The sequence below is a fragment of the Stigmatopora argus genome, chromosome 2, assembly GCF_051989625.1.
Source record: "Stigmatopora argus isolate UIUO_Sarg chromosome 2, RoL_Sarg_1.0, whole genome shotgun sequence".
In the NCBI taxonomy this organism is placed as follows: domain Eukaryota; kingdom Metazoa; phylum Chordata; class Actinopteri; order Syngnathiformes; family Syngnathidae; genus Stigmatopora; species Stigmatopora argus.
Genome location: NC_135388.1, coordinates 19,432,530 through 19,445,057, shown reverse-complemented (window position 1 = coordinate 19,445,057; position 12,528 = coordinate 19,432,530). Strand labels below are relative to the sequence as shown.

The 12,528-nt window shown below is 39.0% G+C and overlaps 1 protein-coding gene across 2 annotated transcripts in view; it reads left to right on the top strand.

The window, feature by feature from the left end:
• Window positions 1-2,427: 2,427 nt before the first annotated feature.
• Window positions 2,428-12,528, top strand: part of lgr4 (leucine-rich repeat containing G protein-coupled receptor 4) — a 31,355-nt gene continuing 21,254 nt past the window's right edge. The window contains exon 1 of one of the 2 annotated variants that reach the window (XM_077626472.1): window positions 2,428-2,739. Coding sequence is in view for 1 of the 2 variants with exons in the window: in XM_077626464.1 (XP_077482590.1) it covers window positions 3,054-3,238 (185 nt within the window). In the remaining variant the exon portion in view is untranslated. Of the gene's footprint in view, window positions 3,239-12,528 lie in introns of both variants that reach the window. The other variant, XM_077626464.1, reaches the window with a different exon arrangement.

Sequence of the window (12,528 nt, the reverse complement as noted above, 5' to 3'; positions counted from 1 at the left end):
ATTTGGACAATTGTTCAATTTGGACACAGAAAATGAGGACTTTGATGGATTTGTCGGTGATGATGACATGAGTACATTGTAAAATGGCTAAATAAAGTACAACCGAACTCAGTTTTGCTTCCATTGCCTTTTTAAAAACGTGTTTTTAGCGTGTGTCCGTATGTTTAAGCTGGTGTATGTTTTGCCATGCCTGGCTGTGCCTTTAAAAGCGGTGCATCCTGTCTCTCTCACAACAACCCCCATGTATCTTTGACCGCCGTTGTCTGCTTAAACTTGTGCTTGGAAGAAGCTGTGGCCGAGTACCTTCAACGGACTCGCAGTCGACAACTCTTCATGTTTCAAGATTCTCTTATGTTTTTTTCACCGCCATTGTGGGCTTAAAGATTTTCTTGGAAGCTGTGGCCGCTGAGTGCCTTGGACCCACTCACAGTTGAGCCTCAACCTGAACCGCGGCCTGTAGTGGGCGAAAATGTGCCACGGGGACAGGCAATGGGAGTTGCGGTCAATAAGGGGGACGTTGACGAGTTGGTCGAGGGGCACCAAAACGAACTCTCAACGGAGAAGGAGTTAATGCAATGCTCGGCAATGCACGAGGAATTCAACGAGAAGGCGGCTGAGGAGGAAGCAGCCGCCATTCCAACAGCACAAATCAGAAAAAAACGGGCTTCGTGGAAAAAACAACCTGAAAAAGTGTTCACAAGTCGTGGGATGGCCCACTTTGATGACGTTTGTCTTGTGCATTTTCGAAACATTATTAAAATTCGTCAAAGGCAATTGGCTTAAGATCGATTTTTCTCAAACGTCTGTCAACAAGACCGCCAAAGGTGAACTTAAATCCAAACAGGTAAGAAGCGGTGGCGATAAATAAAATGGGTGAAAAATTAGATGCCAAAGAAATCATAAAACATTAATGAAAAAGATTAAAACTTCAATGTAATAGTTTTGAATTCTTAATCTTAACATCTGTTTCCTAACATTAGCTTCGTGACACACAAATAGGATTTTGAATGTTCATTCACGTTAATGGCTTATTAAATAATTTTATGATCATTTTCTCTCATTTTTTTGTGTCTTCACACTTTTCTTACAAAATTGGGATACTGATGAATTTTTTAAGGGTTAGTTGATAGTTTTGTGCGGAACGTGGAACGAATTAGAGTATTTACATATAAAGTACTGCTCTACTTACAAAATGTTCAACTTATGAAAAAGTTCTGAAACCAATTCATTTCGTAAGTAGCGGTACGACTGTATTTTATATGTTTTTTATCATTTCAAATTGTGTATGTTGTATAACAACTTTTGTACGGGTAAATAAATAAAAAAGCATGTTTTTTGTAAGACCTATCTCATCATTCATTCATTCATCTCCCATACCGCCCATCCTCAAAAGTGTTGCGGGGGTTGCTGGAGCCTAACCCAACAGTCTTCGGGCGAAAGGCAGACTACACCCTAGACTGGTCGCCAGTCAGTCGTAGGGCACACAGAGACAGACAATCACTCACACTTCCACCGAGTGGGAATCGAACCCAGACTGCCCGCATCAAAATCGGGAGGAAGAATTACTGCACCATCGGGTGGCAAGACCAATCTCCTCTTACCCATTTCGCCTCTAATCCATATCGTCTCGGTCACTGGTAGCAGATGACAACGTCATCGTCAATTTCTAATATTGTCATGCTTTAAGCATAATATGGTCACGTTAATTCCGTTTCCGGATATTTTTAGGCACATGCTCTTTTCTTTCCCAAGCCCCCTCTCCTTTCACACCCGCATTCTGTCGTCAAGCATGCCCGCCTTTTCACTGTATAAATATGTGTGTCTGCAAAGCAATGTACCCAGACAGTCTAGCTGTCAGCCTCATACAGTGACATCTTTTTCAATTTAGTGCATACAAAAGGCGCACCGACAGATTGGGCACCCCGTCCACTTGGGGGATTTTTTTTTACTTTTAAGTGTGCCGTATGTGATTAAAAATATGTGCCGCAATGTGTTTGTAAGGTTTATTATTGCTGAATAACGGGAATTGCAATTGGCCAAAGTTGACAGGTATGTTTAAATAAACCAGCACGGGTTGCGTCTCTAAAAGTAGACAATCACCATAAATGAGGTTTTGGAACTTGGGATGTCTGTTACACAAATGAAACAAACTTTGCAGAAGAGAGAAAATATTCACTGGTTTCCTCATAATTTGCTGCGGCCCAATAAAAACTAGGCAGGGGTCCATAGTTGGCCCGCAAGCCTCAGTTTATGCGCTATCGAGGGGGGTAAATCATTTTCCTTTCATATGTTTTTGTACTAACTAAGACACGCAGAAGTTTCATCGTACAAAATACTTTTAAGTATACTTCGTTGCTCTTGCAGCATTGAAATGGGTCCATTTGATCTGTAACATAATAGGAAGGTTAAAGGAGCACGCAGGCACACGGGTGCAGCTTTTAGTTTGACACAGGCAGGCAAGCAGTCAGCCAGGCAGGAAGGAAGGGCCCACTGCTCCAGGTTGTCCGATAGGGTGCCTGCACAGCTTCACGCATGCTGTTGATATCAGGACTGAGGAGCATTATGAGCCGAGCGTGCGTGAGTGAGTGAGAGAGGGAGGGCGCAAAGCAAAGCAGGGTGGAAAATAATTGTTTGCTCCGCTCAACTGACGCTTCCAGAATTCACTTGAGCGAGGCTTTGAGATTTCGGCACGGACGAACAAGCGCCGCTCGGTTTGTGGTTATTTAATGGGGCGACAAGGTAGGCTACCGCGGCTGTCGCCATCAATGCAACTTTATTTTGACGGACTAATGCGACGTTCTGGCGCTGTATAATTGCCTCTGGCCGAGGAATATCGCACATTTTTCGAAGACCATGTCGCTGTTTGAATAGTAACTACTCACCTAACCTGGCATTTTCGTGGTACAGAGCGCGCGGACGCTTAACTTCGATCAGGCTACCTCTTTTCATGACGATCCACCAACACATGAGAGATCGACGTCGATAAGACCATAAACAAAGCCCCCCTGTTTTGAAATTCTTATTTTGGAGTCACCTGAATCGACGTGGGGGAAATGCCTTTCGGGTTGTTCTGGATCTGTTTGTGGTGCTTTCTTCGTCCCGGAGCCACCGGCCAAGGACCGTCGACTCCGGTAGTTTGTTCCCCCTCATGTAGCTGCGATGAAGATGGAGGTGCGGATTGTTCTGGGAGAGGACTGACGACCGTCCCGGCTGGCCTCAGTGCGTTCACCTACTACCTGTAAGTTTTCGCCAAAGTCCACGCCGAAATTCCCCGGCCAAAACACGCCGATTGGCAGAGAAAGCTTCTGGCTCCGCGCAACATAAATGACCTGATTAACATAGGCTCATTTAGTGTTGTTGTCGTGTATCGATTATTTCAACTCCCCTGGGTTATTAGGGTACTGACAACTTTCCATTTCGACAGGAACGTCAAAGAAGTGGTTTTATGTATTCCCCATGTTGTGCTTTGGGGTGAATTGAAGAATATTTTCTAAGAAAACTTATTTATTAGTAATAATAAATTGTGCCAGAACCATTGCACACATCACCCACAACATCAGGTTCTCATCTCATTTTCTGAACCGCTTTATCCTCATTAGGGTCACGGGGGGTGCTGGAGCCTATCCCAGCTAACTCCGGGACAGGGGGCCCAGCCAATCGCAGGGCACAAGGAGATGGACAACCAGTCACGCTCACACTCATACCTAGAGGCAATTTAGAGTGTCCAATCAGCCTACCATGCATGTTTTTTGGAATGTGGGAGGAAACCAGAGTACCTGGAAAAAACCCACGCAGGCCCAGGGCAAACATGCACCCCCCACACAAGTGGACCGACCTGGAATTGAACCCAGGTCACCCACTGTGAGGCCGACGCGCTAACCACTCGTGCCACCAGGCCGCCCAGACAACATGAGGTACTTTTGGCAAACTTCATAATGAGTCACTAACACATTTCATACTAATACAAATAATAATGTTAATCAGTAGACCAAACTGCATTAGAACCGTATTACGCTATGTTAAACTACAACCATGTTAATAACCATACGGTCAAATCCAAAGTCTGAAAGATTGGTAACTTTTCAGTGGGAAACATAATAAACACTTAAATTTGGTAGATTGTTGTCCTGCTCTAATGGAATAAAACCTAAGCCATTAGGGAATATTTTCCACCATTCATCATCTTGGCTGAGATGGTAGATTTATTTTGGTTTTTTTAGTCAAAGAATGCTGCTGCGCAATAAAGGAGTTATGGGGGACAGAGAGAAAGAACAGCACTGATAAAACATGATTAAATTCACATGTTCCCAAGTGTAAGAACAGGCTGTTTGTAGTGATCATTGTTTATACCTGTATAAAAAATGTGCTGGAAATGTTTGGTTTAATGTGTTTTTTTACAGAGAGTCATCGATACCATTTTAAAACATGGGAAATGTGTATTTCTCTCTCAAATGCCAACTTGTAAATGCCAATTTTTCACAACCTCCATTTAAGAAAAAAAACAAACGGACAAAAAATCAACACAACCCACAACTCCCTTTTACAAAACACCATAGATTCCATTGATGATTTCACACTATAAAAGATACCCAGGTTGTTTCACAATATCTTGGGTTTAATAATCAACTTGTTTAACCGCCTTGGTGACTATGTTGAGAACATTTCCTTGCCTGTGTTGGAAATTAAATAACTAGCCACAAAAAACACAATTCCAGTGAAACATCTTTAAAATGCATTATTTTTTTTACATGATTACTTCAATTCATTTTGTTTTTAGAACTTTTCTCTGACTGGTAAATATTGGTAGGTGGGCCAGGTGGGCCCTGGACTTTGGACTTAGTACTACATGCTTTGCTTATACAAACTAATGAACTTAAAATTAAAACCTATATAGAAAATCCATGAATAATTATAATAAAGCTCAGATTTTTAAAACTACAACAGATTAATGATGTGTGCCTAAGAAAATACAACATCAATCTTAAAGATCAGAAAGCTCGTGTTTATAAATAGTGCAAAGTAAAAAAAAAAATGTTTAAATGTTATCAAGGCAGACTTTTGGAAAAATCTTGGGTCTCATTACTTCTTTAAGGGGATCATAGTCGTGGCTGGGGATTATACATTGTATTAAAAAAAATCTGCTTTTGTCCCCAAACAGCAGAACCAACATTAGTCTGGTCGCCATTGTTAGGAATGTTTTCTGAAAAGTAAACAGAGGAAGTCAATTTATATACTAGTGTCGTCCATCAAGACACGATGTCACAGTGGGCGTACTCTTTAGTGTCAAAGGACTTTTTCACAATTTTTTCTTTATGAGTACTCTGTATTATTCAGTCTCACATTGAGATCTTGACAAGAAGCAGACTTTTCACATATAAAGGTGTTTGCAAGCACTCAGCTGTTTTTTGTCTTCGTGATAGTTTCATACTTATGTATGTTAACTTCTCTTGTTATTTTGTCACATTTTCTTACATTTAACACTAAGATACTTGAATATGCAGTTGAAACTCTGAGGATTGTGAAAGGTTGTTTGTCCCCACTCCTTGGCTCTCCTCATTTGTTCTCCCGTAGTCTTGAACTTTAGTTGTCCTCTACCACTCCCTCTGCTTTTTGTATGTTGAGTGGTGGGGTTTGGGGATCGTGATGGATTAGTGAGACATATTGCAGCTGCAAGAGTTATTTCTCTCTTGGTTAATGCCTGCAATAGTCATTTTACCCATATGGGAAGAATAAATGGTGTGCTTTTTTGACATCTGTAATACTTCTGAGTTTAGTTTGTTTTCTTTTCTCGGGCCCAATCACACTTAAAATTTGATGTTCATTTCAAGTTTTTGTTTGACATTTTAAAAATTCAAGCAATTCACTTAAGAGCGGTACATTCACTTAAGAGTGGTACCCATTGAATCAAATTATTTGCTAAGTCTTGTGCATGACTACGGCATATCCCAGGGCTGTAACAATACATAAAATTAGAATTTGGTTTTAAGCACGATATTTTACATACAAGTTGCCAAAAATTAACCTTAAGCAAATTCTGTCCCCCAAAAGGCCATTGACTAACCATACGTCCCTACAATTGTTAACGAAGCATGGTCTGTCATATGCTATTTGGTACCATACCGCAAGGGGAATCTGGCAACACTGCTGCACCTACATACTCGCTGTACGTGTTCTTTGTACAGTGGCACACTGTTTCAGAAACTCTTTTTTGTACCAGTACCAAGAGTTTGGTATCTGATAAACAGGCGTTCGGCATCAGCACACTGTTTGGATGGCACAATGGCACCTGTGTACTTTGGGCATAAAGACCTTTAAGAGAAGCGATAGGAGTGCACATCTTGCTGCATGTTCATTTTGAATGTGGGAGGGGCTTTTCCATATATGCAGATTTTCCGAGCATTGGGACACTTGAAAAGTTGCTCGGTGAAACTAGTATATAGCCGTTTTTACAGCTGTTGTAGTCTCACCCTACTTCTTGCAATAATAAAAGTAAAGACACTTTCTAGTTCAATAATAAAAAATATATGCACTTATGCTTAGGACTTTGCTTCCTGGCCACCGCTAGGTATGCCTTTCCCATCGCATTGTCCTCTGTGTCCTTTCACCTCCCCAGTACGCGGGTAAATTATCAAACAGTTACCAGTCTGCTATAATAAAAAGGTTGGAGCTTAGTCGGTAATTGATTCATTAGGTGGTTACTGTTGTGAACCTTACAAAACTGCCAACTCCCATGAAACTTTACAGAAGAGGACGAAAACTATCAACAAGTTCGGGATGTCTAAAATGGAGAAGCGATGTACCTATGAAGTATTTAAATTGGGCACGGGATCCCCCAGTAGTTTATTTGGTGGAGTGCAATTCTTCCCCTTTACAAAGCTGAACACACAACAGGAGCAGTGCCTTTAATCGATTAAACAGTGTGGACTGCCGCACTCACAGCTATGTCTCCAAAATAAACAGGCACACAGTACGTGTGCTCTAAGCCAGTGGTTCCCAACTTCTGTACCGCGGCACACTACTTGTGTGCCGTGAGCTATGGTCAGGTGTGCTGCAGGAAATGGTCAGCCAAGAAGTCTTAAATTGTAATATTCCTAGAGAAAAATCTTAAAATTACGAGATTAAAATTGAAATGTGACGAACATTACGTCATACGTTGTACTATTACAAGATTCAAATACTAATATGAGAAGTCATTTGTTGACTAAATGTTGCTTATTTTTATGCAAGATGAACATCAACTTTTGGTGACATTAGGTCTGTGTGAAAAAGTGGATTTTTAATTACTTTTTGGGGGGAGTTATTTGTTCCTGTTGATAAAACTTTGATGAGTACAACTTTATATTTATAATGTAGGTGACGGTTTTAAATGAGATTTTCTGATGGTGGTGTGTTTTGGGATTTTTTCAATGCAAAAAGTGTGCTGCAGCTCAAAAAACGTTGGCAGACTGTTCTAAGCTATTGCCGGAGGTCTAACTAGCTACAACTATGTTGCCTAACTTGTTTTAGTAGAGGCAAGTATATTTTGAAGTTGCTCAACGGTCTGACTGTAACAAATAAGTTGAACATGAAACGACAATCAAGTAAAAATAAATAAAAAGTGACAAATCAACCAAACACAACAATTCTCTCATGTGAAAAAAATGCTTTTTGGGAAGAAATAGTGTCCTTAGCAAACACTGAAGCAAAAACAAAACACATTCATGCTTTCTACATCAAAACTATTTAGTTAGTTTATCCTAAATTATTTTCTTTTGTAATATCATTCATAAAAGGTATACAGTAATCCCCGATGATCGCGTCTTCACTTATCGCAAATACACTACTTCGGGATTTTATTCCGCTATTAATTATTTAAAAAAATCATAAAAATTTGAAAAACCACGCTGAAACTCGTAAGCGGAAGGCACTCTTGCTACTAGGACTCAGCACTGAAGAAAAGAAAAAAAAAAGTTATAAATAGAGTTGACCCTACTTTGCGATTTTTCGATTATCATGGCCATGTCTGGTCTACATTAGATACAAACTGTATTTAAAGAAATTCCGTATTTTTCGTACTATAAGTCGCAGTACCAAAAATGCTAAATCAAAGGGAAACTTCATTCACTTCAAGGGGGAACAATGAGGCAGATGTGCTTCACATTCGTCTAGGTTAAAAGTGCTACGAGCACACGGAAGTCTGGAATGGTTTGAATGGATTTACCGTAATGCTTGGAGTATGCTGGCAGGCTATTTTTGGGATTTGCTCATTTGACCACGAGAACATGAACGTGCACTGGGTTGACCGCAATAAGGAGCATATCGGCAAAAATGAAACCAGTGAATCAAGCGGTCAGGGTCATACAAAATTTTGAATTTAGTCCAAAAAAAGGAGCACACTGACTGATTGGGCGCAGTCTCCATCTCAGAGAAAATTTTATACTTTTAAGTGTACCCTATAGACGTGAAAATACGGTACTTGCCAGCAAATGTCAATGCAATATGATGTAATTCACATATATACATGTATAATAAGCAACACACTTTTTTGCAAATTAATTTCCTTTTGTCAACATGGCATGGCGCAGAAATGCTGTGAACAGTGGGGTTTTGCCGTGCTACTTCCCAAGCGTGCTTTGCAGCATTTTTTTTATAAATAGCTGTGCTTGTGCTTTACTTAACTTGTCCTTTCCATAACGTTATAAGTGTGTTTGCCTTGGCTCTCAAATGGGAAATTTGTATGTATTGAATTTCATGATACCATGATAATGTGTTGTGTGGTAAAACGGGCATTTCATTTATGTACGCTGTTACCAAATTACCCAATGAATTGTGGTAGTGTAAGTTGTTTGTGCAATTTTTCAGATAATTGCAAAATAAAGCTTCATTTGCAAACCAAATGATCATCACAACATGCAACTTCTCAGAGACAAAGCTCAAGAGAGTGACGATGATTGTTTTTATTTTTTGTAGCAATATTATTATCTTTTATCTATTTTTTTCAAGCATAGCACTCATTGGACAAACCTCCCCACCGCCTCTGATAATGCACGAATATCTTCTAGTCTGCATTGACATTCAATCGCTGTCCAATCTTGTACTTTTGTTGTAGTCTTTTATGTTACCCCTTGGGTTTTTGATAGGGATAGGTACAGTACTGTGACAAAATAACATCATTTACAAATGTGTTTTAGCAGGTCTTTAATACCTGTCAATCATTTTTATAGGTTACCGGATCACGCAGAGCTTCCTTTTGTTTTCGAGAACAATGGCAAATGTTTGAGAGGAATACAGCAGCTACATTTAACACTTTCACTGCCAGGAATTGAGATACCATCAACTTATTTTCCCATTACAATATCTGAGCGGTTTTACACTGTCTCAGTGTGTTTTAAAGCAAAATATGCGCTAGCTAATGTAGTTAGATTTAAGATATTGATTAAATTAGCAATTTAGACATTTCCATTTTTTTAAAGAGTAGGTTTAGTTTATTTTTTTTGCCTACATGGGAAAACACATGGGATTGATATTTAGTAACAACAGGTTTTATAGTAATTTAGTCTAGTCATCATTTATCACAACTACATTTTAAGTGTCCTGTCTAATATATCTTAGCATGGATAGGCCAAGTACCTTAATGAGTAAAGCAGTCCGATAGTGAATGAGGACGTCAGTAAAAAATGTGCTTTTATTCTGCGTGCGACTTCACAGTTCCGTATGTTAACCTACATACTAAAATATGCTTAGGAATGTGTCCTGCTGACTACATGTGGTTACAGCCTTACTTGATTAAATCCACTACTTGTTGGAAAAAGGAATCAGAATTAAGATGTTGCCTATAAAGTAACTGGATCACTGGGTAGACAGGAGATGGATCGTAAGCACATTGAGCATTCTGGAATGGGACCCTCATGTAATGCTACTGTGTGTATGCGTATGTCATTGGGAATGCAGAAAAGTGGCAATATGATCCATGCTGAATTTCAGGCGCGCACACAGGTCATCGAGTGATCTGGCAATGAAATTTAAGATGACCAAATTAAGAGTAAGCATTAAAGACAAGATGGTGCTTGATTTGTAAATTCTTTGGTAGACATGTTTTTAATGTTTATTTTTTATTTTTTTTATTGTGAAGTAGCTGTGTGAATCTCTGGTCAAGAGTATCGTATTTCTCTTGTCAGTAGTCTGCACCTTTTCACGTGAAAGTCTTGCATATTGTTTTGTCAGTTCATTTGATTAATTTTCTGGATCAATACAATGCATCTCTACTCTTCTCTGTTCTCCTTTTGTGTGGAAGCAAATCGCGTCCTGTGTGCATATTTGTCATGCTGCTACATGCTTATCTCAAGGAAAGATTGAAACGTAAAAATCCCTGCAGCAGAAAGGTTTTTTTTGTGGCTTTTTAACCAAAGGTTTTTTTAATTTTCTTAATTTCCAAAACAAACATTAATACTGAATTATACACCACTGGCCACTTTATTAGGTACACCTTACTGGTACCGTGTTGAGCCCCATTTCCCTTCTTAGCTCCCTTTCGCTGACTCTGGCATATTGATTTTAAACATGTTATAGAAGCATTCTTCTGTGAGTTTGGTCCTAATTGATAATAACATCATGTAGTTGCTGCAGTTTTGTTGGCTGAACATCCATGATATGAATTTCGCATAACACCACATCCGAAAGGTGCTGTGGATGCCATTTGAGTACAGTGAACTCATTGTCATGTTCAAGTAAACACTGAGACGGTTCAAGCTTTTCGACACGGCGTGTTATCTGGTGGAAGTAGCCATGTGAAGATTGGTACACACTGTGGTGATAAAGGGATGGACATAGGAACAATATTCAGTTTAAATGTGGCACTGCAGTATGTAAGTTCAAACTAATTAGCAAGTTATCGCAGCATTACTTAAGTCTAAATTCACTATTGAAGGTTGCTAAGCACACACGTACCAGATATGTAGCTAAATATCTTAAGAAAAGTAAACGAGATACTTAATTGATAGTGTCAACATAAGCATCTCCTTTGCTTCTGTGAATACTTCTATTCTATATTAAGTCACTCGCATGTCCAGATAAACACAAAGAACATAGCTTGTAGCTCAAACCAAGCATGTCAAACAAACTAAGCATTAAAAATACTTTTGGAGGTGCACGTGTCCACATTTTGAAAAGAAAAATCTTCTGTTAGTTGACGTGACAGTATTCGATTGTACAGTGGTGCCTCTATGACATTAATTGGTTCCGGAAGTTGTTTCGTAACCTACATTTTTCGCAATTAGAGATGCATTTTACATGTAAAACCTGTGATCCATTCTAAGGTCCCCAATACTACCAACTAAGATATTCAAAAATGGTCCAAGTATACATAGTGTGTATGAAATATGTGGGAAAAGCATAAAAGGTAAAAAGATAAGACATGTACAATATATTAAGGCTTAATATATATTAAATGTTTTATGTTTGTATGTGATTGATGGCTTAATAATTAAGCCATTAATCAAATACAAAAACATTTTATTGTTGTTGAGGGGCAAGTGCGTTTGTGAGAGAGGAGACAAATGTTTCACAACTGAAAACCTAAGAATGCATGTGTGTAAACACAAATTAGCAACTTAAAATTATTAATAAAAAAAAAACATGATTTTCGTGGGGCTCATGATGAAAAATAAAGGATGAAGGTGCTTAAAGTGCACTTGAAAAACTCACAAAACACTGTTAGAACTCCGTCACGACAAATGGCAGTTTAAGGGAGACATAAAAAGCATCATGGAAATTCAGATGCCTCCTAGCCAATGAGAGGCAAGTAAAGTGTTGGGAGATAGACAATGAGAGCGCAACTTTATGTTGATAATTTCACATTAAAATACAGGTTACAGGTAGTGTATTTACATTTCGGGGTTGTTTGAATTTTTTGAGAGTTTGCATTTCGTGACTTCAGTTTCTTTCGTATCCTGAGGCAAAATGATCGCATGTATGTAGAGACATTTGTAAGTAGAGGCACTACTGTCTATTTTTAAATTTTCCAATCTTGTCTAGACTAGAAAGTTCTGATATATTCTACATAGTTACTGTAGCTTAAGGGTCCCCAAACCGGTCATCAAGACCCGTTGGGTGCTGTTGTTTTCCCACACTAATCCAGCACGAGCAGTTTCAGCAATACAGTAGAGTTTTTCTTTAAACAAGCAGCACCTGACTGCAATTTGGATAAGACACAAAATTGGTGAAAAGGTGTCTTGTTTGGTTTGGAGTCAATCTTGCACCCACTGTGGCCCAATGTAAAATACAGCCTAGACACATCAAGTCAATGCCAGAACTTCGAGACTTTCGGGTCAAGAGTGCATCATACTAAATGTTTACATTAAGACCAAACATGTTTTTTAAATATACAGAATGTCTTAATGCAACTATCCCTCTGACTCTGCTTCTGTTTTTCCAATATTAAAATTATTTAATGTTATGTTAAACCCTGGTGAGACATTTTAACATTGCATTTTGTGGCTATAGCCTTCCTAAAAACAGATCAAATAGTTAACTCATAATATTTTTATTTCT